General features: G+C 39.0%; 2 protein-coding genes across 4 annotated transcripts in view; one reads left to right on the forward strand and one right to left on the reverse strand.

Annotated features, from left to right (window-relative positions):
• The window catches only part of KMO (kynurenine 3-monooxygenase), a 68,107-nt gene extending 53,131 nt beyond the window's left edge, over positions 1-14,976 (forward strand). For all 3 annotated transcript variants that reach the window (XM_086342676.1, XM_086342673.1, XM_086342674.1), the window contains 4 exons: positions 11,160-11,242; positions 12,428-12,529; positions 12,618-12,677; positions 14,634-14,976. In XM_086342676.1, the coding sequence (XP_086198802.1) occupies positions 11,160-11,242; positions 12,428-12,529; positions 12,618-12,677; positions 14,634-14,789 (401 nt within the window). In that variant the 3' untranslated portion in view covers positions 14,790-14,976. The remainder of the gene's footprint in view (positions 1-11,159; positions 11,243-12,427; positions 12,530-12,617; positions 12,678-14,633) is intronic.
• Positions 14,977-17,665: 2,689 nt separating this feature from the next.
• OPN3 (opsin 3) lies at positions 17,666-23,380 on the reverse strand. Its single transcript, XM_086342929.1, is given in 6 exon segments — positions 17,666-17,790; positions 17,793-17,986; positions 21,530-21,569; positions 22,902-22,946; positions 23,036-23,083; positions 23,086-23,380. Coding segments are annotated over 6 exon segments (747 nt in total).
• Positions 23,381-25,808: the final 2,428 nt, after the last annotated feature.

Consider the following 25,808-nt stretch of genomic DNA (forward strand, 5'->3'; position numbering starts at 1 on the left):
GTCCATGGGGTCAGACACAACTGAACCTACTTAGCATGCACACATACCCCTTTATCTCCCACTCAGTCTAGTTAACACCCATGCCTATATCCCCTACAGCTTGCCCTCAGACCACCTTTGGAAGCTCCAGCATTTTCTTGTTTTTTGCTTTGTCAAAGTTTGCATATAATAGTTCCATTTACCTTTTGATTAAAATGAATTCCACAAATAATTTTACAAGTATTGAAGTTTTTAATTTTTATATATAACTGAAAATAAGTTAAATGTACATAATTTTCATCTGTAAAAGAAATTGAAAACAATAGAACTGGATAACTTTTACTGCTTCTCAGCTCCACATGCTCTCAAAGGTCACCTCTGAAATTAAACCTGTGGCAGATGAGAGACTACTTAGAGAACCAGTTTTGAATCTACACCCAGATTCCAGCCTTTTTTCTTTTAATTTCTTTTTTTATTAGAGGATCATTGCTTTACAGAATTCTGCTGTTTTCTGTCAAACCTCAACATGAATCAGCCATAGGTATACATATATTTCCTCCCTTTTGAACCTCCCTCTCATCTCCCACTCCATCCCACCCCTCTAGATTGATACAGAGCCCCGTTTGAGTTTCCTGAGCCATACAGCAAATTCCCATTGGCTGTCTATTTTATATACGGTAGTGTAAGTTTCTATGTTACTCTTTCCATACATCTCACCCTCTCCTTCCCTCTTCCCATGTCCATAAATCTATTCTCTATGTCTGTTTCTCCACTGCTGCCCTGTTAATAAATTCTTCAGTACCATTTTTCTAGATTATGTATATATGTTAGAATATGATATTTATTTCTCTTTCTGACTCACTTCACTCTGTATAATAGGTTCTAGGTTCATCCACCTCATCAAAACTGACTCAAATGTATTCCTTTTTATGGCTGAGTAATACCCCATTGTGTATATGTACCACAACTTCTTGATCCATTCATCTGTAGATGGACATCTAGGTTGTTCCATGTTCTGGCTATTGTAAATAGAGCTGTAATGAACAATGGGATACATGTGTCTTTTCCAATTTTGGTTTCTTCAGGATATATGTCTAGGAGTGGGATTGCTGGATCATATGGTGGTTTTATCCTAATTTTAAAAGGAATCTCCATACCGTCTTCCATAGTGGCTGTATCAATTTACATTCCCACCAACAGTGCAAAAGCATTCCCTTTTCTCCACACCCTCTCCAGCATTTATTGTTTGTAGACTTTTTGATGATGGTCATTCTGACTGGAGTGAGGTGATATCGCATTATAGTTTTGATTTGCATTTCTCTAATAGTAAGCGATGTTGAGCATCTTTTCACCTGTTTGTTAACCATCTATATGTCTTCTTTGGAAGAATGTCTGTTTAAGTCTTTCTCCCACTTTTTGATTGGGTTGTTTGTTTTTCTGGTATTGAGTTGTATGAGCTGCTTGTGTATTTTGGGAATTAATCCTTTGTCAGTTGTTTCATTTGCTATTACTTTCTCGCATTCAGAGGGTTGTCTTTTCACCTTGCTTGTGGTTTCCTTTACTTTGCAAAAGCCTTTAAGTTTAATCAGGTCCCACTTGTTTACTTTTGTTTTTATTTCCGCTATTCTAGGACGTGGGTCATAGAGGATCTTGCTTTGATTTATGTCATTGAGTGTTCTGCCTATGTTTTCCCCTAAGAGTTTTATAGTTTCTGGTCTTATCTTTAGGTCTTTAATCCATTTTGAGTTTACCTTTGTGTATGGTGTTAGGAAGTGTTCTAATTTCATTCTTTCACATGTAGCTGTCCAGTTTTTCCCAGAACCATTTATTGAAGAGGCTGTCTTTGCCCCATTGTATATTCTTGCCTCCTCTGTCAAATATAAGGTACCCATAGGTGCATGGGTTTATTTCTTACCTTTCTATTTTGTTCCATTCGTCTATATTTCTGTTTTTGTGCCAGTACCATGCTGTCTTGATGATGGTAGCTTTGCAGTATAATCTGAAGTCAGGAAGGTTGAATCCTCCCAGGTCCATTCTTCTTTCTCAAGATTGCTTTGGCTACTTGGGGACTTTTGTGTTTCCATATGAATTGTGAAATTTTTTGTTCTAGTTCTGTGAAAAATGCCTTTGGTAACTTCATAGGGATCACACTGAACATGTAGATTGTATTTGGTAATATAGTCATTTTCACAATATTGATTCTTCCTAACAAGGAACATGGAATATCTGTCCATCTGTTTATCTTGTCTTTGATTTCTTTCATTAGTGTGTTTTAATTTTATGTGTACAGTTCTTTTGTCTCCTTAGATAAGTTTATTCCTAGATATTTAATTCTTCAAGTTGCAGTGGTGAATGGGGTTGATTCCTTAGTTTCTCTTTCTGATTTTTTGTTGTTAGTATATAGAAATGCAAATGATATCTGTGTATTGATTTTGTATCCTGCAACTTTGTTAAATTCACTGATTAGCTCTAGTAATTTTATGATACTATCTTTAGGGTTTTCTATGTACAGTATCATGTCATCTGCAAACAGTGAGAGCTTTGCTTCTTCTTTTCCAATCTGAATTCTTTTTATTTCTTTTTCTTCTCTGATGGCTGTAGCTAGGACTTCCAGAACTATGTTGAATAATAGCAGTGAAAGTGGACGCCCTTGTCTTGTTCCTGATCTTAGGGGGAATGCTTTCAGTTTTTCACCATTGAGAATAATTTTTGCTGTAGATTTATCATATATGGCCTTTACTGTGTTGAGGTGGATTCCTTCTATGCCCATTTTTTTGAGGAGTTTTAATCGGCAATGGGTGCTGAATTTTGTCAAAGTCTTTTTTCTGCATCTGTTGAGATTATCATATAGTTTTTATCTTTCAATTTGTTAACATGGTGTACCACATTGATTGATTTGCATATATTGAAGAATCCTTGCATCCCTGGAATAAACCCAACTTGATCATGGTGTATGAGCTTTTTGATGTTGCTAAATTCTGTTTGCTAAAAGTTTGCTGAGGATTTTTGTATCTATGTTCATCAGTGATATTGGCATGTAGTTTTCTTTTTGTGTGTTGTCTTTGTCTGGTTTTGATATTAGGGTGATGGTGGCCTCATGGAATGAGTTTGGAAGTGTTCCTCCCTCTGAAATTTTTTGAAAGAGTTTTAGAAGGATAGGCATTAGCTCTTCTCTAAATGTTTGATAGAATTCTCCTGTGCAGCCATCTTGTCCTGGGCTTTTGTTTTTTGGGAGATTTTTTTTTATCACAGCTTTCATTTCAGTGTTTGCAATTGAGTTTTTCATAGTTTCTATTTCTTCCTGGTTCAGTCGTGAAGATTGAACTTTTCTAAGAATCTGTCCATTTCTTCCAGGTTATCCATTTTATTGCCATATAGTTGTTCCTAATAGTCTCTTATAATCCTTTGTATTTCTGCATTGTCTGTTGTAACCTCTCCCTTTTCATTTCCAATTTTGTTGATTTGATTCTTCTCTCTTTTTTTCTTGATGAGTCTGGCTAAAGGTTTGGCAATTTTGTTTATCTTCTCAAAGAACCAGCTTTCAGTTTTATTAATTTTTACTGTTGTTTCTTTCATTTCTTTTTCATTTATTTCTGCTTGGATCTTCATGATTTCTTCTTCTAATGTTGTTTTTTTTTTTTTAATTCTTCTTTTCTAGTTGTTTTAGTGTAAAGTTAGGTTGTCTATTCAATGTTTTTCTTCTTTCTTGAGGTAGGCTTGTATTGCTATAAACTTCCCTCTTAGAACTGCTTTTGCTGCATCCCATAGGTTTTGAGTTGTCATGTTTTCATTGTCATTTGTTTCTAGAAATTTTTTTATTTCCCTTTTGATTTCTTAAGTAACCTGTTGGTTATTTAGAAACATGTTGTTTAATCTCTATGTGTTTGTTTCTTACAGTTTTTTTCTTGTAATTGATATCTCATCTCATAGCACTGTAATCAGAGAAGATGCTTGATACAACTTCAATTTTCTTAAATTTAGTGAGGTTTGATTTGTGACCCAAGATGTGGTCTATCCTGGAGAATGTTTCATGTGCACTTAAGAAGAAGGTATAGCCTTCTGCATTTGGATGGAATGTCCTAAAGATATCAATGAGATACAGCTCATCTAATGTATCATTTAAGACTTGTGTTTCCTTATTAATTTTCTGTTTGTTTGTTTGTTTGTTTGGTTTGTCCATTGGTGTGAGTGGGGTGTTAAAGTCTCCTGCTAATATTGTGTTACTATTAATTTCTCCTTTTATGTCTATTAGTGTTTGTCTTATGTATTGAGGTGCTCCTATGTTGGGTGCATAGATATTTACAATCATCACATTTTTCTCTTGGATTGATCCCCTGATCATTATGTGGTGTCCTTCCTTATCTCTTGAAATCTTCCTTATTTTAAGGTCTATTTTGTCTGATATGAGGACTGCTACTCCAGGTTTCTTTTGCTTCCCTTTTGCATGGAATATATTTTTCCATCCTTTCACTTTCAGTCTATGTGTTTTTAGGTCTGAAGTGAGTTTCTTGTAGACAGCATATATATGGGTCTTGTTTTTGTATCCACTCAGCCAATCTGTGTCTTTTGGTTGAAGCATTTAATCCATTTACATTTAAAGTAATTATTGATATATATGTTCCTATTGCCATTTTCTTAATTTTTTGGGGTTTATTTTGTAGATCTTTTTTCTTTTCTTGTATTTCTTAACTATATAAGTCCCTTTAATATTGTTGTAAAGCTGGTTTGGTGGTACTGAATTCTCTTAACTTTTGCTTGTCTGAAAAGCTTTTTATTTCTCCATTAATTCTGAATAAGATCCTTGATGGGTACTGTAATCTTGGTTGTAGATTTTTCCCTTTCAATACTTTAAATATATCCTGCCATTCCCTTCTGGCCTGCAGAGTTTCTGCTGAAAGATCAGCTGTTAAGTATATGGGGTTTCCCTTGTATGTTACTTGTTGCTTCTCCTATGTTGATTTTAATATACTTTCTTTGTGTTTAGTCTTGTTAGTTTGATTAGTATATGTCTGGGGTGTTTCTCCTTGGGTTTATCCTATATGGGACTCTTTGTGCCTCTTGGACTTGATTGACTATTTCCTTTGCCATGTTGGGGAAATTTTCAACTATAATCTCTTAAAAAATGTTCTCATACTCTTTCTTTCTCTCTTCTTCTTCTGGGACCCCTGTAATATTAATGTTGGTGCGTTTGATATTTTCCCAGAGGTCTCTGAAACTATCCTCAGTTCTTTTCTTTCTTTTTACTTTATTCTTCTCTTCAGAAGTTATTTCCACCATTTTATCTTCCAACTCACTGATTCATTCTTCTGCTTCAGATATTCTGCTATTGATTCCTTCTAGGAAATGGCAACCCACTCCAGTACTCTTGCCTGGAAAATTCCATGGACAGAGGAGCCTGGTAGGCTACAGTCCATGGGGTCGCAAACAGTTGGACGCGACTGAGCGACTTCAATGTCAAATGTCAAATGTAGAGTATTTTTAATTTATGTAATTGTGTTGTTTGTCTCTATATGTTTATTCTTTAATTCTTCTAGGTCTTTGTTAATTGATTCTTGCATTTTCTCCATTTTGTTTTCAAAGTGTTTGATCATCTTTACTATCATTATTCTGAATCCTTTTCCAGGTAGTTTGCCTATTTCCTCTTCATTTATTTGAATTTCTGTGCTTCTAGTTTGTTCCTTCATTTGTATAGCATTTCTCTGCCTTTTCATTATTTTTTTTAAGGTATTGAGTTTGAGGTCTCCTTTTCCCAGGTTTCAAGGTTTAATTCTTTCTTCCTTTTGGTTTCTGCCCTCCTAAGGTTGGTCCATTGGTTTGTGTAAGCTTTGTATAGGGCGAGATTTGTTTGTTTGTTTGTTTTTCCTCTGATGGGCAAGGCTGAGTGAGATGGTAATCCTGTCTGCTGATGGTGGGGTGTGTACTTTTGTTTTGTGTGCTGTTTAGGTGAGGTGTCCTGCACAGGATGCTCCTGGGGGTTGGGTGATGCTTCGTAGTGTATTCAAGTGGTTTCCTTTGTGTGAATTCTCACTAGTTGATACTTCCTAGTGTTAGTTCTCTGGTAGTCTAGTGTTTTGAAGTCAGTGCTCCCACTCCAAAGGCTCAATGCTTGATCTCTGGTCAGGAATAAAGTTTCCACAAGTGGTTTGTTATGGCATTAATTGAGATTAAAGCAAATATCTGAAAACAAGAAACCAAAGATGAATCCCAGACAAAAGGCAGTTAAAAAATCAGGCAAATAATAATTAAAATAATAGAATATACACATATACAAATACACCCATAAGCAAAGTCAAAACAGTTGAACAAAAATAGAGTAGATTGACCCAGCAAACAAAGGAAATAAAAAATTATATCTACGAGAACAAAACTAACTAAAGCACAAACTGGAAAACAAAACTAAGGCAAGGTGCCAATTGGGGAATAAAGCAATAAAACTAACAAATATGTTGAGAGGAAAGGAAAGAAAGAAAAGAAAGAAAGAATAGATATGCAAAGTTAAATAGAGTTATATAAAGAAGACTTATATACATTCAAGATTAACTGCAAGGGGAAAAGAATAGTAGGAAAAGCAAACAAAGGAATAAATGTAGAAAAAATAATAATAGGTTTAAAAAATTAAAATTAAAAAGAAGAGAAAAGAGAAAAAGAGGGAGGAACTCCACAGAACTGCAAAAGCCCAATGTAGAGGCAGAGGTTTATAACAACAATAAAAAATGTGACATAGAAAAAGAAAAAAAAAATCTCAAAAGCTTAATTAGATTTCATAGTGCCAGTTGACAACTACAACAGAAGCAGTGGGTTGGGGAGTCGGTGGGGGGGGGGGGGCGGGAGGGCGGGTCGGGGCGTGGGGAGGAAAAACAAAGAAAAAAGATCCAAAAGAATCTACACAACAAGTTAAAACATAAGAATAATAAATGTTTTTCTTGAGTTACTGCTGTCAGAGTCCTTTCCCTCACTGGGAGTCACAGTCCACCTCACCTCCCTAGGATGCCCTCCAACACTGTGCTCATCTCTGGACCTGCTTTGGGGGAAGCTCAGATTCTAATCTGGTCCTGCTCCTATGTGTTCTTGCCTCCAATGACCACAGCTATCAGAACTAGTGCATTTTCTTTTGTGGGCACTCTCAATGACCTTTTGTATATTCCATAGACACAGATTCTGTCCAGTTGATCGTGTGGATTTAATCTGCAGCTTGTACACCGGGTGGGAAGGTTTTGGGTCTTCTTCCTTAGCCACACTGCCCCTGGGTTTCAATTGTGGTTTTATTATCACCTCTGTATGTGGGTCATCCACTGGGGTTTGCTCCTGAGGCTTCCCTGGAGGACTTGGGTTTGCCCCTGTGAGGACCATGTTTGGAGGTGGTGCATCTGCTTGGGTCACAGGGGTTCTGGCAGCACCAGGTACTCAGGGGAGTTGGCAGCTAGGACAGCAGGAAATATAGTGCTCTAGAAGGGTATGGCAACCAGTATTGGCCAATACGCTCCAATATTGCCTGAAGAACCCCACTCCCTGACAGAGAAGCCTGACAGGCCACAGTCTGCTGCTGCTGCTAAGTCACTTCAGTCGTTTCCGACTCTGTGTGACCCCATAGACGGCAGCCCACCAGGCTCCCCCATCCCTGGGATTCTCCAGGCAAGAACACTGGAGTGGGTTGCCATTTCCTTCTCCAATGCATGAAAGTGAAATTGAAAGTGAAGTCGCTCAGTCGTGTCCGACTCTTAGCGACCCCATGGCCTGCAGCCTACCAGGCTCCTCTGTCCATGGGATTTTCCAGGCAAGAGTGCTGGAGTGGGGTGCCAAGGCCACAGTCTACAGGGTCGCAAAGACTCAGACACAACCGAAGCGACCCTGCGCAAGACTTTTTTGCCTGTGGCAGCTCTGCCCCAGTGAGAGTTGAGTGTGAAGGTGGTGCAGCTGCTTGGCTTGTGGGGACCCTGGCAGCACCAAGTGTGCAGGAACATGGACTGCCTCCACCATAGGAGTTATGGCCCTAACAGTCTTGTTTCGAGCCTCTAGTAGCTGATGATCAGTAGGCCTCTTTGGCCAGTCTTTCTCTGTTGCTCTGTCCATTCAGGCACTTAGAGGGCTCCCTTGCCTGGGGTCCTTCTCTGTTGTTCCATGCATCAGGCACATAGAGGGGCCCCTGTGGCTGGGGTCCTACTCTGTAGATCAGAGGCACATCAGTCACTTAAAGGAGCACCTTGGGTGGGGTTCTGCTCTGTAGTTCAGTGCGTCAGGCGTTTGATGGGCCAGCCTCTCTATTGTTCAGCTGCTGATGCTGGTGTGTGGAGAGAGAGAGGCTGTGGTGATGGCTCCGCACCCTACGTGTGACTCAGCAGTATTGCCTTGCTTCCATTGCTGCCTGGCTTTCCTCCACAGGCATTTCCCACCACAGTTTCCTCCCTCATATCCCCTTGATCTGTCTTTCCACAGTCAACAGTAGCCCTCACCCTGGGATTGCTCCACAATCCCTAAACTTCAGCTCCCAGACACTGCACCTTGCAGGAGACCTGTGTCCTTCTCCGAGGTATGTATGGCTGCAGCAAGGACTGTCTGATGCTCATTCCATTTCAGCTGCCACAGATCAGCTGTTTCACTCTCAGCCTTAAATGTTTCTCCTTTGACTCAGACAATTGCCCCGATGTGGGGATCGGACCCCTGCTTCAGTGCCCCCACCCACTGAGGGCAGGTCCAGTCCTACTAACACTCCTGTTTTTTCCCCTAGTTCCTTCATCCTGCCAAGTCTTGCGTGATTCTATATACTCTTTTCCTTTGGTCAAGTACTCCTGTCCACTCTCAGCTGGTGTTCTGCATGCACTTCTGTGTCTGAAGGTGCATTCCTGATGTATTCTTGGAGAGAGTTGTACTCCATGTCTACCTACACCTCTGCCTTCTTGTTTTCTCCAGATTCCTGTCTTGACTTGCTAACTTATTAGCCCTGTGACCTTGAACAAGTCACTTTATCTTTTTAAAGTCTCATTTTTTTTCCATCAATAAAATGGGGATAGTACCAATTTCAGAAAGCTGTGAAGGTTAAATCAAATGACTTGTGTAAAGCATTTTTTTTTTTTAAGCCTGATTCACAGATACAAGCTAGTGGTTACTAGTGGGTAAAAGGGTAAGGTGAGGGGCAAACCATGAGGTATAAAATAAATAAGCTACAAGGATATACTGTACAACACAGGGAATATAACCAATATTTTATAATAACTATAAATGGAGTATAACCTTTAAAAATTGTGAATCACTATGTTATACCCTTGTAACTCATGTAATGTGACTGTGACTGTTTGTGTGGGCTCAGTAGTGTTCAACTCTTTTGCAACCCCAAGGACTGCAGCCTGCCAGGCTCCTTTGTCTGTGGACTTTCAAAGTGGGTCACCACTTCCTACTCCTGGGCTCTTCCCAACCCAGGGATCGAACCCCAATCTCTAGGGTCTCCAGCATTGACAGGTGGATTCTTTACCATGGCACCTTCTGGGATATTGTACATCACCTATCCCTCAAGAAAAAAAAAAAAAGTTAAAAAAAAAAAGGCTGGAATAAAGTAAGCTCAGAGTAAAAAGAATTTTAAGTGTTATAGGGTGTCAGTGAACACTATAGTATCTGAATCTGAAAAGATTATGTATTCTAGGGTAAATTTCTTCTGGATTTCTTACTTCCTTTCCCAGTTATCTCACTCAGATGCTCAGGATCCAGAGGCATTTTCTTTCCTCCCTTCTTAGCCCTTGTGTGATTAGTTAGCATGTGATGACAATGGTGGAGTTAGACTGAGAGCTTATATAGCAGAACATACTGTCAATATTGGTTTTAGTTATAAGAGATAGATAAAACTAATTATCACAATAATAACTAAGATCACTGAACATGTAATATGTGTTGGGGATCTTGCAAGGTTTTTTTTAATGTATTATCTCATGAAAAACAAGGGGCATAGGTACTATTCTTGTGCCTGGTTTACAACTGAGGAAATTTAAGCTTAGAGTTTACAACTTAGGAAATTTAAGCTTAAGTAACTTGCCCAAAGCCAAGTAGCTAGAAAGTGATGAAGCTGGGACTTGTACTTACGTGCACTCTCAGACTTTAGAAATGGCTTCCCCAAAATGGGAGTTGTTTGGCCCTGTGAAGTTATATCAATCATTACTTTATCAAATATTTATTCAGTATTTACCATATATCAGTTTAAGTTTTCAAACATGAGTAAAACATGGGGCCTTCCTCTGAGAGATAAGAGAATAATGAAGAAGCTAATGTTTAAGCTAACAAGGTGAGCTGAGGTGAGTGTTAGTTTCTCAGTCAAGTCTGATTTTTTGTGACCCCATAACTATAGCCCTCCAGGCTCCTCCGTCCATGGGATTTCCCAGGTAAGAATACTGAAGCAGATAGCCATTCCCTTCTCCAGGGGATCTTCCTGACTCGGGGATCAATCCCAGGTCTCCTGCATTGCAGGAAGACTCTTTACTGTCTGAGCCACCAGAGAAGCCCAAAGAGAAGACTGTTTCTACCTGGTTTAGAATCAGGGACATTTCACATGTGAGGTGAATGTGATAACCACACACTACAGAAACAGGTGACTTAGGTTCAAATGAAACAAATTTACATGGGGGTAGCAAGGAAGAACAAAAAGAAGAGTAGCAACATCTAAGGATTTGGAATCACTTTAAAGTCATTTATATGAACTGCTTTCCAACTGTGAATTAAAAAATAATGATTTACTAATCTAGTATATTTCATAGTCTTTATCATAAGCTTTGTTAAACTATGCGTGTGTGTGTTAGTTGCTCAGTCGTGTCCAACTCTGCAACCCCATGGACTGTAGCCCACCAGGCTTCTCTGTCCATGGAATTCTCCAGGCAAGAATACTGGAGTGGATTGCCATTCCCTTCTCCAGAGGAGCTTCCCAACCCAGGAATCGAACCCTGGTCTCCTGCATGGCAGGCAGACTCTTTACCGTTTGAGCTACAGGGAAGTCTTATTAAACTATAGGTGATGGGAAATGTCCATGTGTTATTTCTCAGTATTCATGGATTGTTGGTCATACAGCTTTGTTGTCCATAGCTTTACAAGGTTAGAGAGAACACTGGTAGAGAATACACCATTTAATTTGAACTGTATAGAGTTCAGCCCATTTTTTTTACAGACTGTTTTGGGAAAGACATCTTATTTAACTTGGATTCTAGGTATGTGTCTTCCAGAATTCTCAAGACTTAGAATTCCAGATGACCATGCAATTTCAGACCTATCCATGTACAATTACATAGAGGTAAGTGAGAAGGTTTTGTTCTTTTCAATAAGATCATGCACTGATATTCTAACAAACATTCTTTAATTTTTCCTTGTTCCAGCCCCATCTCATGCATGCTGTGTAAGAATAGGTTCAAAAAGAAAACACACACACACAGAGCATTCCTTTTTACATGGTTGAGATATGAAGGCAGAGACAGTGATAATGACCCCCACACACCCTCTTCATCTGTATTTCAGGGACATTTAGAAGGTAACAAAAATGAAAAAGTGTCTGGTTTCAATATCTGATCATTCATAAGCTCTAGCCTTAGACATTTAGTAGAGTTAATAATACACTGTTTTAATGAAAGAATATTTTTGATATGAGTTAATATATTTGGAAAATTTAAGAGACATTGAATAACCTTCCCATTCTTAACATTATAAGCTGTGAACTTAAAGTAGCATTAAATAGTCTTTGGGGGATTTTGTACTGAAAGAAATACTTAACACCAAAGAAATTCACAGTCGGTAGATTAATACTCAGAAGAAAACCACAATTCCGTTTTGAGCCAGTCACATGAAAACTCACGGTAAATGATTATGGTTATAGTTTTTCAATCAAATGAAAAAAATTTACAAGATAAATTTTTAGGAAGAGTGTAGCTGTTTTCCATCTCTCCTGAAGACAGAAATAAATAAAGTAGACTTCAACTTAAGCAGAATTTTTTCATGTGTGGTGAAGGTAAGCTTCTGTAAGCTTCTGGAATCCTCATTGAGATATCCTGCCTTGTCTTTAAAACAAGACAATTATAACATAAGATTTATCTTGAATATGGACTAAACCAAGAGGCATAGCTTTAAACAGATCTCTTCTTGCCAAAATAATGTTGCAAACTGACCAGGAAATAACAGAAATTAATCAGATCTTTGGGCTCACAGACAACTCACAGATTCATGCAAACACTTGCTGAAATAGAATTGACCCTCGAGCAAAATAGAGTTCTAACAGGTTTTGCATAATTGCTATACCTTTTCAAGTTACTGTCCTGTGACACTGGCTAAAAAGAAAATAACTGAAATGGATAGGAAGCAAGAATTTATTTGACTACTTTGAGTCTGGCTTTGTGGTGAATGGGAATGAAGAGTGATAATAAGTTGTAGTAAACAATTAAAGGTACATTTTAAAAGATTTTCTTTGAGACTCCTTACATTATTACAGATGCGAGCACATGTCAACTCAAGGTGGTTCATCTTCCGAAAGAACATAGAGAGACTTCTTCATGCTATTATGCCATCTACCTTTATTCCTCTTTATACAATGGTAAGGTCTGGATTTAAGACACTTCCTCATTTTAATCTTCTGTTTAGTCATTATAAAATACTTAAGAATACTTTCTAAACTTTTATAGGTCACCTTTTCCAGAATAAGATACCATGAAGCCGTGCTGCATTGGTACTGGCAGAAAAAGGTGGGAACAAGTTACACTTACTTGTAATTTGATATGTTGAAGTTTACAGTGTTATGGTTGTGTTTACCTCAGACAAATACGGAAATAATGAAACAGACACCAAGTGTTTGCCTTCCAATAAAAAATGTCCTGGCTACACAGGTGACAGAATCCCTAATGAACAAAATTACAAAGAAGAGGCAACTCTTGAAGAGAAGAAATTCGAAAAAGAAACTGATGCTGACATTTCTAAACTTTTTATTTTAGCAGCATGACCTTTTACTTTTATTTAGCAGTTAACTTTCTTCATGCAATACTCCTATGGGTTTAACTTATAAAATTGGGCAAAATCCTTTAGGATTGACTGGTTTGAATATTCTTTGGAAGACCTGTTGCTGAAGCTGAAGCTCCAATACTTTGGCCATCTGATGTGAAAAGCTGACTCATTAGAAAAGACCCTGATGCTGGAAAAGATTGAGGGTAGGAGGAGAAGACAGTGACAGAGGGTGAGATGGTTGGATGGCATCACTGACTCAATGGACTTTAGTTTGAGCAAACTCTTGGAGATAGTGACGGACAGGGAAGCCTGGTATGCTGCAGTCCGTGGGGTCGCAAAGAGTCAGGCACAACTTAGCAACTGAACAACAAGTACAAATGATTCTATTTCTGAAAAAAACAAAACCAGTAATACAAAATTATATTTGTTCTTTGAGAAAAACATCTAAGTATTGTAGTAATTGTCAATGACTTAAGATGGGACTGCAATGAGATTCCCTCCAATACTGAGATTTCTATGATTTTAACATAAAAAAAAGGACAAAGTCAAATTACTTATAAAACACAATCTAATTCCAATGTAATGCTATACCACATTAATTTTGGGCAGTCGACTCACAGATGCCATATATGGAGATTCAGATTCCTGATCTTCCACTGTGGAAATGTTACAACTTCATTGACTAAATAAATAGTTCTATTTAGTACGTAAACACTGAGCTAGGCATGGTGATGAACATGAGGCAGCCCCTACCCTTTGTATAGCTCAGAGATTAGTACAGGAAATGGATACTTGCAGTGGAGAGGCACTGCCCTTGAGGGGAATGGTCATAGACTCGGGGAAGGAGGGTGGAGGTTGAAAAAACCTCTCAGACGTTCAGAGTGGCAAGTATTCGGTGGAGCTGGAAGAAGCTCATATGTGCGAGAATGACAAGAGAAGGAGCTGGAATAGCAAGTAGGACCTGAAACACCATGAATATTATTTTAAGGAAAATCGGAAGACAAAGGAGACTTGAAGTCTCAGGTGTGGATTTCAGAAAGATTACTTTGCTGTATAGAGACTAGATTGTAATGAATCAAGATTTATTCATACAGAGATGAATAAAATAAGGTCCCTGCCTCAAAAAGCTAAAAGTCCAAAAGGGAAAGAGACAGCAAAAGGCAGTTAAATGTAGGACCATGGGTGTAATGTTAGAGGCCAGGATGATACGGGAATGCACACAACCCAGGCTTGACACCTTGGCTTGTATGGTTGATAGACTGTAGATGGTGAAGGTGCATCTTTGAATGTGCATCTTCCAAGTCACAGAGGTTCACTGGACCCAACAATCTTCTTAGGGACACTTCATGCAGGGTCTGAGCAATGACTGAATCACTTCTGGCTTCTTCCAAGACAGAGTTCATAGTTCTTTTTTTTTTTCAATTGTGGATTTCTTTGTGGCTGGACAAAGACTGAATGCTAAGAATTCTTTATACAGAACATGTGGATTCAGGAATTTCTGGGAAGAGAGAGGAGAGTGAGAAAGGCAGGAAGCTTCAAATTACCAGCCATTGCAGGACTTCACCTTGTGGTCATGCAATGAAATCTGTTTCACATTGAAGAATAAATAGGAAAGTAAACAATGCTGTTTAAAAATGAAGTCTATTTTCAAGATTTTAATCTCTGAACAAATAAAAGGAAAGTTCTTACTCTTTTTACAGGTGATAAATGGAGGACTTTTTCTCTTGGGAACGCTGATAGCTGTCAGTGGTACCTACCTACTTATGCGCTACAAATCACCAAGCCCCCTGGACTACTTGAGAAGACCATCAGAGTGGGTCACTTACTTCCAGAATACAGGACATGTTTCCCTGTAAATTCCTTGGAGTCACTAGAACAATTTCCCAATGTCACTAGCAAGTGATAAAAAGATCCTGAAGTAGCAAATATTTGATTTCTCTGTAACCAAAACAGGAACAAAATCATGTTTCCACTATCATTTAATTCACTAATGGAAGATATTTATCAGCTTATAATCAAATTCAGTGTAGAATTTCTCTGCAAGTTTATTGTAATTATTGAAAAAATAACCCATCATTTTCAGTTGTAAAATGCAGTTTTCCCACAGCACTATTGTTAGGTCACATCATTCTAAATATAAAAGCACAATGACTAAGATCTCTTTCACTTCTCAAAAAGTAAGGCCCTAGAGATCTCAAGAAGTCACGATCATACTTTTCTTTAAAGGACTTAATGGAAATCATGATAGGATTGACTTAACACTTGAGACTAAAAGTCACAATTTGCCTAATGGATTAGTATTAATTGTACTTTTCATCACTTGGATGAAACTCACTCAAACACAGGGCTCAGATTTTCTTGCTAAAACTAGAAGTATAAATAAACAAAGGGGGCTTTCTCAAGAGTTCAGAATGAATCAGTTTTATTTCCCAGTCTTCAAATGCCAGTATTACCTTCTGAGGATTTTATAAGTTTATTTTTTTAATTAAAAAAAATTTGTGTTAAAAGTCATAATATAAAACATACTATTTTAACCATATTTAAAGACTATTAAAGCCATACTAAGTAAAGGTTAGGAAGAGTCTTATAAATTAAATATCTATATACATAAAGGTGGAAACAGTTTCATAGAAAGAGGAAGCCATGTTTATTCCATTTCAGAAGCAACTTATTAACATTCTTAAACTATATGCTGCAAAACCAGGGATAAACTTGATGTTTAAAAGTTCATTTAGAACACTAGATTGTGAATCAGAAAAGCAAAGCTCTGCTCCAAGATTCAATATAAACTAAACGTGTGACATTGGACATGTTTTTAATGTCTCTGGGCCTCTGTATTATTTCTAAATTATTGGATATACTATGTTAAATGCATTAATTATCTTACAGGAAATCATTATTCTTCCAAATCATGCAATTTTATATTTCTTTTGAGAATGTCAATAATTTTCACAGAAATACTAAAGTTTCAGAATCACTGACAATTAAAACAAGGCCTGGAAAAAATTTTTTTTCCTCCTAAAATCTCCACCAAATACCTTCAAACTATATTATTCAATTTTAAAGAAATGTATGAAATCAGACAACTTAAATTTTTATGTGGAGAACTTTTGTCTTTTCTAGATTATATAGACATGCTCATTTGCATTGACAGTTGGAATTTGTTTTTGTTGTCATACATGATCTTAGGTTGTTATAACTTAGAGTATTAACTTAAATATGATTTAGAAATACAGGAATAAAGAACAATTCAGAGAAAACAAAAAATAAATCTGTTTCTTCAAAAACAAAGCAAAAAGTTCATTTAGTGAATACTTTTTTTCTGGTTCTTCCTTCTTCAATAGGCCAACTGAATCATTTAGCAGTCTTTCAAGTGGTGGCTCAGACAGTAAGGCGTCTGTCTACAATGTGAGAGACCTGGGCTCGATCCCTGGGTTGGGGAGATTCCCTGGAGAAGGAAATGGCAACCCACTCCAGTACTCTTGCCTTGAAAATCCCATGGACGGAGGAGCTTGGTGCAGGCTACTATCCATGGGGTCGCACAGAGTCGCACATGACTGAGTGACTTCACTTTCTTTCAAGTGTGATTAATTATGAAGATGCAACACCACTTAGAATAGTCATGTAAGAAATAAAAATTAGGAAATGAAATGGTTCACTCACTTTCCTACATTGTCAAAGAAATCCTTGAGTCCTAACAATCCATGTTTAGTCTAAATAATGACTCATGAAAAAACAGCCTCTTCATGCTCTGACCACAATTTATGCAGTGGATTGATTGAAAAGCAATGAGGATTAAATAACACAGTTCATGAATACAGTCCTACAGTTACTTTCATTCTCCTTCAAATGTAGCTTTGTTTGGTTTTTGCTGGAACCTTTTTTCTAAATCTAGAATTCTTGGAAAATTATGAGAAATCACTAGGAGGAGAGGCTAATCCTACCATGTTCAGATTTGAAATGAAATAGATGGAGACATCTCTCTTCCATCAACACTGGCTTCACCATGTACATCCACTGCTAATGCATGATTACCTGTAAATCTTGATCACCTTGAAATCCATCATTTGTGTGTGAGTGTGTTGCTTTTAATCATCTGAGCCACCAGCGAAACCCTTGTGTGTTGCTTTGCAATGGTATCTTCTAGAGCTTGCTCAGCAACAGTTTGAAGCTCCTCTTTATCATGTTACACAGAGCAACAGTCTTTGGTTTCACATAAAATTAAGGAACTGAGTTTCTTTTTCATTCTAGAATTGCCTCTTTGATAAATTTGATTGAGCAAACATTTGACATGACACTAAATAGGACCCAACACTACAGAAAATCCGAGATTTTCTAGCAATTTCACACATGTGTATGAAACAAAATCATTTTAACTGCCAAGGGTTTCTTTCTTTCTTTCTTTTTGAGAAATACATTATGTGCTTTGGAAAATTCAGTCATTTAAAAAATACGTATTTGAAGTGCAAATTTCTGACATGTTAGAAGTTGATGGTGCCTGATACGCACCTTGTGCCCTAAGTGATTTTCCATTGTATAAAGCAACCACTGAATTAAAAGAATCCGTCTTGCTCGATTACTCCCTGAGGTCAAAGAGTCCAAGAACAATTCAGATTCCCTTCTGAATCACAAAAGTTCTGTTAATATTACATAGATGGGGAATTCCAAAATGGTCCTTATAATGATAGTCTAAATAGCATCTGATTTAAGTTCCATCTTTCATTACTGTTTTTCAATCCAATAAAGGATGAACTTGGATTACATCAACCTTTGACCCATTGGTTCTGTCACTGTCACCCACTGATAATGATTCATCATTAGTGATGATAAAAATGATGGAAGAAGAGTTAAAAGTTCTTTTTTCTTTGGCCTGTCCCTGTCTTTCTTTGACTTCACACTGGATCTTAAACGCATTTCTCTCCCAACTGCAGATAGGTCTTTAGCCGGTATCTGGCATCTCAGCAGTTAGAAACATAAGCGCTGCAAGAGGGCTCTTTAAAACTCGGCAGGGAGAAAATAAAGTTGAATGTTAAGTAAAAGTCTGGCCCTTAACCTGGATTGACATTTAGGAAAATTGGATTAATTTAATTTGGGTTGTTCTTTTTTACTTATTAGCTGATGTGGAGTTAGGTGGTAATGCTCAGTCTACTTAATTAAGCCTGGAATTTAATGTCTTTTACTTATTATAATTCTTATTAACTTTACTACATAAGCCTCTTTCAATGCCATATAATATCCATAGATTCAAATTGCATGAACCTTCCATGAAGGCAGCTAGATGTGTTTCTTTAAGGCATTTTGAACATTAATTCATTCCACAAATATTCAATGAGCCCTTATGAGGTGAGGCAACTTGTGCTACAATCCGGGGATATTGCGGGAAGCAGAGACAGTCAAGGGCCTTCCTAGCAGAGTTTCAGCTTGGTGTACTTACTAATGTGCCTTTAATTAGGTTAAGAGTTTTTTTCCCTTGTATCAAGATTACATATCAGTTGGTAAAAATATACAACAGCAAACCAGGTTCAAATCCAGGCACCAAAGTGTCCTGAAGCAAGTAAATTTTAACTCCTTTGAACCTAGCTCATAAATCCATAAATAAAATAATATTAGTATCTATTTCATGGAGTTTTGCAAAGATAATGGATGTAATCTGCATAGTGCAGTAAGAATTGTAAATAAATTATTAACTTTGTATTTGTTATCATTACTAAACATAAAATGTTTTCTGATGTATTAAACTCTGATTTTAATAAAATTTTACCTAACAAATGCAAGCCTCTATTGGTAGGTCTTAGAATTGTTATTACAGTCAGTGGGAATATCCTACACATCCCATCCCAGAGTCTGGCTGAAACCAGGAAATATTTGCAACTTATGGCCTTTGGGGGCTTCCCAGGTGGTACTAGAGGTAAAGAACTCGCCTGCCAATGCAGGAGACATAAGAGATATGGTTTCAATCCCTGGGCTGGGAAGATCCCTTGGAGGAGGGCATGGCAACCCACTTCAGTTATTCTTGTTTGGAGAATTCCAGGGACAGAGGAGCCTGGTGGGCTACAGTCCATAGGGTTGCAAAGAGTTGAACACGACTGAAGCGACTTCTCACACACACACACACACACACACACGCCCTTTTTAGTTTACCTCCTCATCTCCCCACTCTTTGTTCTATAAAAGAAGCTAGCATCCCAACACGAGCAAGATGGTTCTCTAGGACATTAGAAAGCCATCTTCTGGAACTCCTGGCTTTTAAAATAAAGTCATTAATTCCTCATCCCAAAACTTTGTCTCCCAATTTATTGACATGTTGTGTGGCTTGCGGAACAATCTTGGACTTGGTAACAGAAGTTCCTGCTATTAGTATTATAAATGTGTGGTGGCTGCGATTGTTGGTGACTCTGACATTCTTGTGTTGCAGGAAGCGGGACCCCTTCCAGGGCCTGAGAGTGGGCTCTTGTTTAACACTCAGAATGAATTGTCCACAGAGACTTGGGCTGACAAAGCAAGAGATTTTATTGGGAAGGGAAGCCCAGGCAGAGAGCAGCAAGGTAAAAGAACACAGGAGATTGGCTCTGTCACATGTCTTGCAGTTTCGGCAACGGGATTAGTTTCCAGGTTGACTCTGGCTAATTAGTCTGATGCGGGGTCATTCCTAGGGGTGCATATACTGCTCATCCAAGATGCATTTCAGCGAGCAGGATTCTGGGAGGTGGTAGGACATGTGGCATCTCCTTTTGACCTTTCCCAAATTCTTCCGGTTGGTAGTGGCTTGTTAGTTCCGTGTTCCTTATTGGGACCTCCTGTCATAAAATAGCTCATGGAAATGATGACTTTGGTGCCTGGTCAAAGTGGGTACTTTCAGTCAGTGTGTTTCCCCTAACACCTGTTTACTGATATGGCAGCAGAGACCCAGTCATACTTCTTCGTACTTTCACCACTTCTTCCTATGCCCTCTGTAACTCTTTCCAAAAGTAGTTGCTTGTCCCTATTGCATGTATGTAGAAATAAATAAGACTGGGTCTCTCTTGAGAAGTTCACTCTTCAGCAAGGCTGACTAGTACATAAATATACTGCTGTCGAAGGTGATACATGCCATGAGGGAGATGACTGGTGAGGGCCATGGGAATATACAGGAGAGAGAACCAGTTCAGAGGTAGGTAATAGCAAGTAGATCCTGATCTCAGCCCTTCTGAGGTGAGGAGGAGTTTAGAAAAGCAGGAGAGACAAAATGTTCCAAGGAAAGGAAATGGGCTCAGACAAAGAGGTAAAATAACATGTCAATTTCTGGGGACAAAAAATACTACAGTTGCCTGGAGCCTGAGGTGGCTAAAGGGATGGTGTGTGGAAAAAATGAGACTGGATGAGACTGGTGTGTGAAAAATGAGATGGCCATGCAGGACCTGAGAGTCAGCTCAGAGGCCTTATTTTTAATTATGAAGGCAATGGAACCCTTAAAGGACTTACTCCGGGTAGTGATGTAAGAAAATTTTCACTTGAGAACAATTAATCTGGTGGCAGTATAAAGTGAATGGATTAAGAGGAAAGCAAGAAGAATTGATGCTTTTGAACTGTGGTGTTGGAGAAGACTCTTGAGAGTCCCTTGGACTGCAAGGAGATCCAACCAGTCCATTCTAAAGGAGATCAGCCCTGGGTGTTCTTTGGAAGGAATGATGCTAAAGCTGAAACTCCAGTACTTTGGCCACCTTATGCGAAGAGTTGACTCATTGGAAAAGACTCTGATGCTGGGAGGGATTGGGGGCAGGAGGAGAAGGGGACGACAGAGGATGAGATGGCTGGATTGCATCACTGACTCAATGGACGTGAGTCTGAGTGAACTCCGGGAGTTGGTGATGGACAGGGAGGCCTGGCATGCTGTGATTCATGGGGTCACAAAGAGTCAGATGTGACTGAGCGACTGAACTGAACTGAACTGAAGAATAAAGAGGCCCAAGGAAAAGAAGCCCTTGAATGAGACAATAGGATGGGGCCAGAGAGTCAGTAACAAAAATAACAGAGAAAGGGGTCCTAGAAACATTAAGAGCAGAAACTCACAATTAAGTGGGAGCTGTCAACAATGTCACAAGTCTCAATGCCACAGATTCCAGGAAAAAAAAAAAAAAAAACCTGAAAAGTGTCCATTGGCTCTAACATGGGAGACCATCAATGACCTTAATGAGTGCTGTTTCTGTGAGAGTGTGGTAGAAGAAGGAATTGCCAATTTGCAATGGGTTGAGGAATAAATATGTGAATTTACTAAATGGCAGACTTTCTGAGGCTGTGACTCAACCTTATTCACTATGTATCCTCATTAAATAGTAATTGTCTTCGCTTGGGCTTCCATAACACATTACTACTGAGTGGTTTAAACAATAGAAACTCATTTCTCACAGACTTGGAGACTGGGAAGTCTAAGATCAAGTTGCCAGTAAGGTTTTCATTCTGAGGCCTCTTTTCTTGGCTTGTAGATAGCCACATTCTCTCTATATCCTGTCAGTTGTGAGAGAGAATGAGAGTGGTTTCTCTTTGTCTTCTTAGAAGGGCGCTGAACCATCACGAGGGCCCCACCCTCAGGACCCCGTTCTCGTATGTCCCTATTTACCTGCCAAAGGCCCCATCTCCTACACCATCACACTGAATATCTGAGGGACACAAATATTCAGCCCATAACAGCAAGCAATTGGTACATTTTAGATGTTTAATAAATATTGGTCAAATAAATGCTTATGTAGTGATGAAGTGGCATCAGTTTTCTTTAACAGTGATGAGAAAAATAAAGTGATAAGCTAGAGAGAGTTGAGGATATATTTTGAATTAAATTTGCATGGTTATATGCTAGAGTTTGGAGAAGGAAATGGCAACCCATTCCAGTATTCTTGCCCGGAGAATCCCATGGACAGAGGAGCCTGGCATGGGGTTGCAAGAGTCAGACACGACTTAGTGACTACACCACCACCACCATGCTAAAGATACTGAGCCAGTAGTAAGGGAGAAATTGAGGATATAAGTAAAAGAGAAAATTATTACTTGAGAGAGGTCCCTGAGGTAGAGAATGGGGGTGGGGAAGAAAACAAGAATCTAGAATCAGATTGGTCCTGAGAGATCTCTCCCATTACCTTGCAACTAAAGAGTGAGGTCTAACAATGAGTTTGAACATGGAGGCAAGGAGTTGAGGAATTTCTTGATAATTACTTTATTTTGCCCAACAAATAAGAAGCATGATTGTTTCATAACAATGAGGTGGGGCATAGTAGGACAAGAGAGTATGATGAGAACTGATGATTTGTAATAGCAATAGCAACTAAGTAGAGAGTAGATTGGGCTCCCCAGGTTGTGCTAGTGGTAAAGAATTTGCCAGCCAGTGCAGGAGACATAGAGGTTTGGGTTCAATCCCTGGGTCAGGAAGATCTCCTGGAGGAGGGTATGGCAATCCACTCCAGTATTCTTGCTTGGGAAATCCCTCAGACAGAAGATCCTGGGAGGCTACAGTTCATGGGGTCACCAAGAGTTAGACACTACTGAAGTGACTTAACACACACACAGAGTGGATCATCCAGAGATCCAAAGATTACTAGACAATAATAACAGAAAGTCTCACTGCTCACTGGGTACAGATGCTGGGATTCCAATGTGGTTTTTTTCCAGCTTATCTTATTGACTATAATCTTTAGACTTCCTTCTTGTTAGCACTTAACAAGAAACCTGCCATGGTCAGTTCTTGTCGTTTATGACTCAAAAGGTGATTTCCAGACAAAATACTGTGCCATTCTCTAGTGCAGATTCGGTGAATAAAATTATGGGAAGTGCGAAATCCCCATTATGAGAGTTTTTCAACTCTCAGAATGCTTGAGAATGTAGGGTTTTGGGGGTTGTAGATTGTGTCCATCCAGAAACTTTTCCTTCCTTTTTCTGGTTTAGAGAGTGACGTAGAGAGAGTAAAGTCCTCTTTGATTTTTTTGTAGACAGTGACTCACCGTGCAAAATTTTATCAAACAGGAAGTGCTCGAGAGTTGCACCAGCTGTGGGGGAAGAGTATAATTCTCTTCTGAGGGAAAATTTCTACCCAGGACAGTTTGAGGGACAGGTGTTCATAGTCTTGGACTCACATTTTGAATGGAAAACAGAATATGGCCGTGACAATGAGCAATGACACCATCAGGCAGCCAAGAAACAAGAAAAGCACAAAGGAGGAGTGGCTGGTGTCCTTGGATGGCCAGTCCCCCGTGCAGCCTGGCCCATGCATGTCCAGGATGTGGTTGTTCCAGCCCAGGAGAGATGCTCCTGACCACACTGTTGAGGACAGCCAGATGCAAGGGATGGTCCTCCAGGCCTGGGGGAAATTGATCACTCTGGCATGGATCACGCAAATATAACACTCATACGCCAGCCTGGTTAGGGTGATGATGGAAACAATCCCTGCAAGATGAGAAAGTGGGACAGCATAGCAGGGCATGGTGGGGGTGCAGGGGAGTGCGGGAAGACCCACCAGGAGTGATACATTCATCACCGAAGTATCTTACAGAGCATCTGGAACCAACAAAGTGCCCCCAAAGCCAAAATATCTAAAAAGAAATATGCCTCACAGTCCTCCAGAAATTCAACTGGAGATACATCTACTCAGAAAGTATGGAGTGGAAAAGGCGTGTGTTCTTTAGTCACCAAGTCATATCTGACTCTTTTGCAACCCTATGAACTGTAGCCCAACAGGCTCCTCTGTCCATGGGACTTCCCAGGCAAGAATACTAGAGTGGGTTGCCATTTCCTTCTCCAGGATGTCTTTCCAACCCAGGGATTGAACTTGAGTCTCCTACATTGGTAGGCAGATTCTTTACCACTGAGCCACCAGGGAAGCCCATGCGAATTACAGCAGGACAAAAAGAAAAGCTTTAAAATCAGCTCTGGCCTAATGGTGCAGCTGTTGTGTTAAATTTTCTGAGAGAGAAAAATTCCAGAGAGAAACTCTGGAGTGGTTCAGGAAGAGTCACTAGAACAGTCATCTCTTGGTTTTCACTTCTCTCAACTGTTTGACTCAGCTATAGAGATGATGTCAAAGTAGGTTCTACAGGTGTGAACTGACCAAAGTGATGGTCAAATTGCACAGGAGCTGTGTTAACCTACCTACTAGCACTGTCAGCCTATGAACTGTCACATGCATGACTTCTGACAAGGGATGGAAGTCTGTGAGACTGTGTCTTCATCTATGCCTCTGTTTCACAACAATTAGGCTTTAACAACATTATTCTTTTATTTCTCTGCCCCTCCTGAGAGAGTGATTTATTCATGCATTAAGCTCCTTTTAAGTACCTACTGTGTGCAGGGCACTGGGCCTACACTGGTAACTCAACGATGATGGAAACTCAGAAATCTAGATTTTTAGAGGGGAGGCAGATGAGTTAAGCAACTGTAAAAACCATACAGGAAGTAAGGGTTACAATTTTGATACAATATATTGTAGGAATCACAGAAAAAGGCACTTGTGAATAAGGCAAGAGAAGTGCATTCCAGGAAGAAGGAAGAATTATGTCCTGGAACATGGAGACAATAAACGACAGAAAATGGTCTAAGAATGAGGAGAGGATTCCGAGACACTGGGGCTCAGAGAATAACTAGAAAGGAAAGATAACGTCACAAGGAGCAGATAGGGTCTTACTAAGAAAGGCTGTTAATTTCTTGCTAAAGTTTTCATTTGGTTGTTTGTTCCTATTTTTCTTTTCCTTTTTGGCCTTTTTCTGCTTAAAATAGTAAATTATAAATCCATTACATCGTCATGCTTTTTAAGCATAGAAGTGACAATAGTTAAGTTCTCCTTTTCTTCCTCTATATTTTTCCTCTGAAAAAACAGTCATTGAAGCAGCTGTATAGAATAAGAAACACAGTCCAATGCATGGAAACCATCTAGCAGGCTTTTGCAATAGTCCAGGAAAGATATGATGGAGCCTGAATTAGGATATTTTCATAGGTATGAACAGTGAAGTCTGTATTCCAGAGACATTCAGCAATTAATATCATCAGAATCCTCCAACTTCTTGAATGTGAACAGAGAGGAGAGTGGAGTCAGAATTACTTGGAGGTTCTGACCTGCCTGGTGAGTAAAGGGAGTGGTTAATGAAGACAAAAATCTACTACAAAATATATGGGTAGATAGTGAAATGTTGCAACTATGACCCGTGGATGACACCAGGATTCTTGGCCTCCAGAGCAGAGGATTTCCATCTGGGGCCAGAGAGGAGGCTTGGTTACTTGGAGATTTTATGTAGCAAAGTTTTACTAAAGTATAAAAGAGAAAGAGAAAGCTTCTGACATAGACATCAGAAGGGGGTAGAAAAGACACTCCCTTGCCAGTTTTTAGCAAGGCATCTTATACTTGTTAGCAAGCTGTTGATCACAGATAAAAGAAACACCCCAAGGCTGAGAGAGTTGCACCTGAGTTTCTCTCCCCCAACATACACATCTGCACAAGGGGCAAAGACTAGGTAAGAGTTGTCTCTGGGCAAGATATATTGCATCCATAAAACAATTGTCATGCCTTGAAGGAAAACAGATCTCCAAGCAAGATACATAGTTTCATTAACATAGTTTAAGAAAAACATTTTTTTGAGTAAGACATTATTTTGGGGGCAATTAGCAGAGGTTCATGACATTATTCAGGAGACAGGGATTAAGACCATCCCCATGGAAATGAAATGCAAAAAAGCAAAATGGCTGTCTGAGGAGGCCTTACAAATAGCTGTGAAAAGAAGAGAAGTGAAAAGCAAAGGAGAAAAGGAAAGATATTCCCATTTAAATGAAGAGTTCCAAAGAATAGCAAGGAGAGATAAGAAAGCCTTCCTCAGCAATCAGTGCAAAGAAATAGAGGAAAACAACAGAATGGGAAAGACTAG

The sequence above is a fragment of the Bos grunniens genome, chromosome 16, assembly GCF_055505025.1.
Source record: "Bos grunniens cultivar Pamir isolate PY7600 chromosome 16, Bosgru_T2T1.0, whole genome shotgun sequence".
NCBI lineage: Eukaryota > Metazoa > Chordata > Mammalia > Artiodactyla > Bovidae > Bos > Bos grunniens.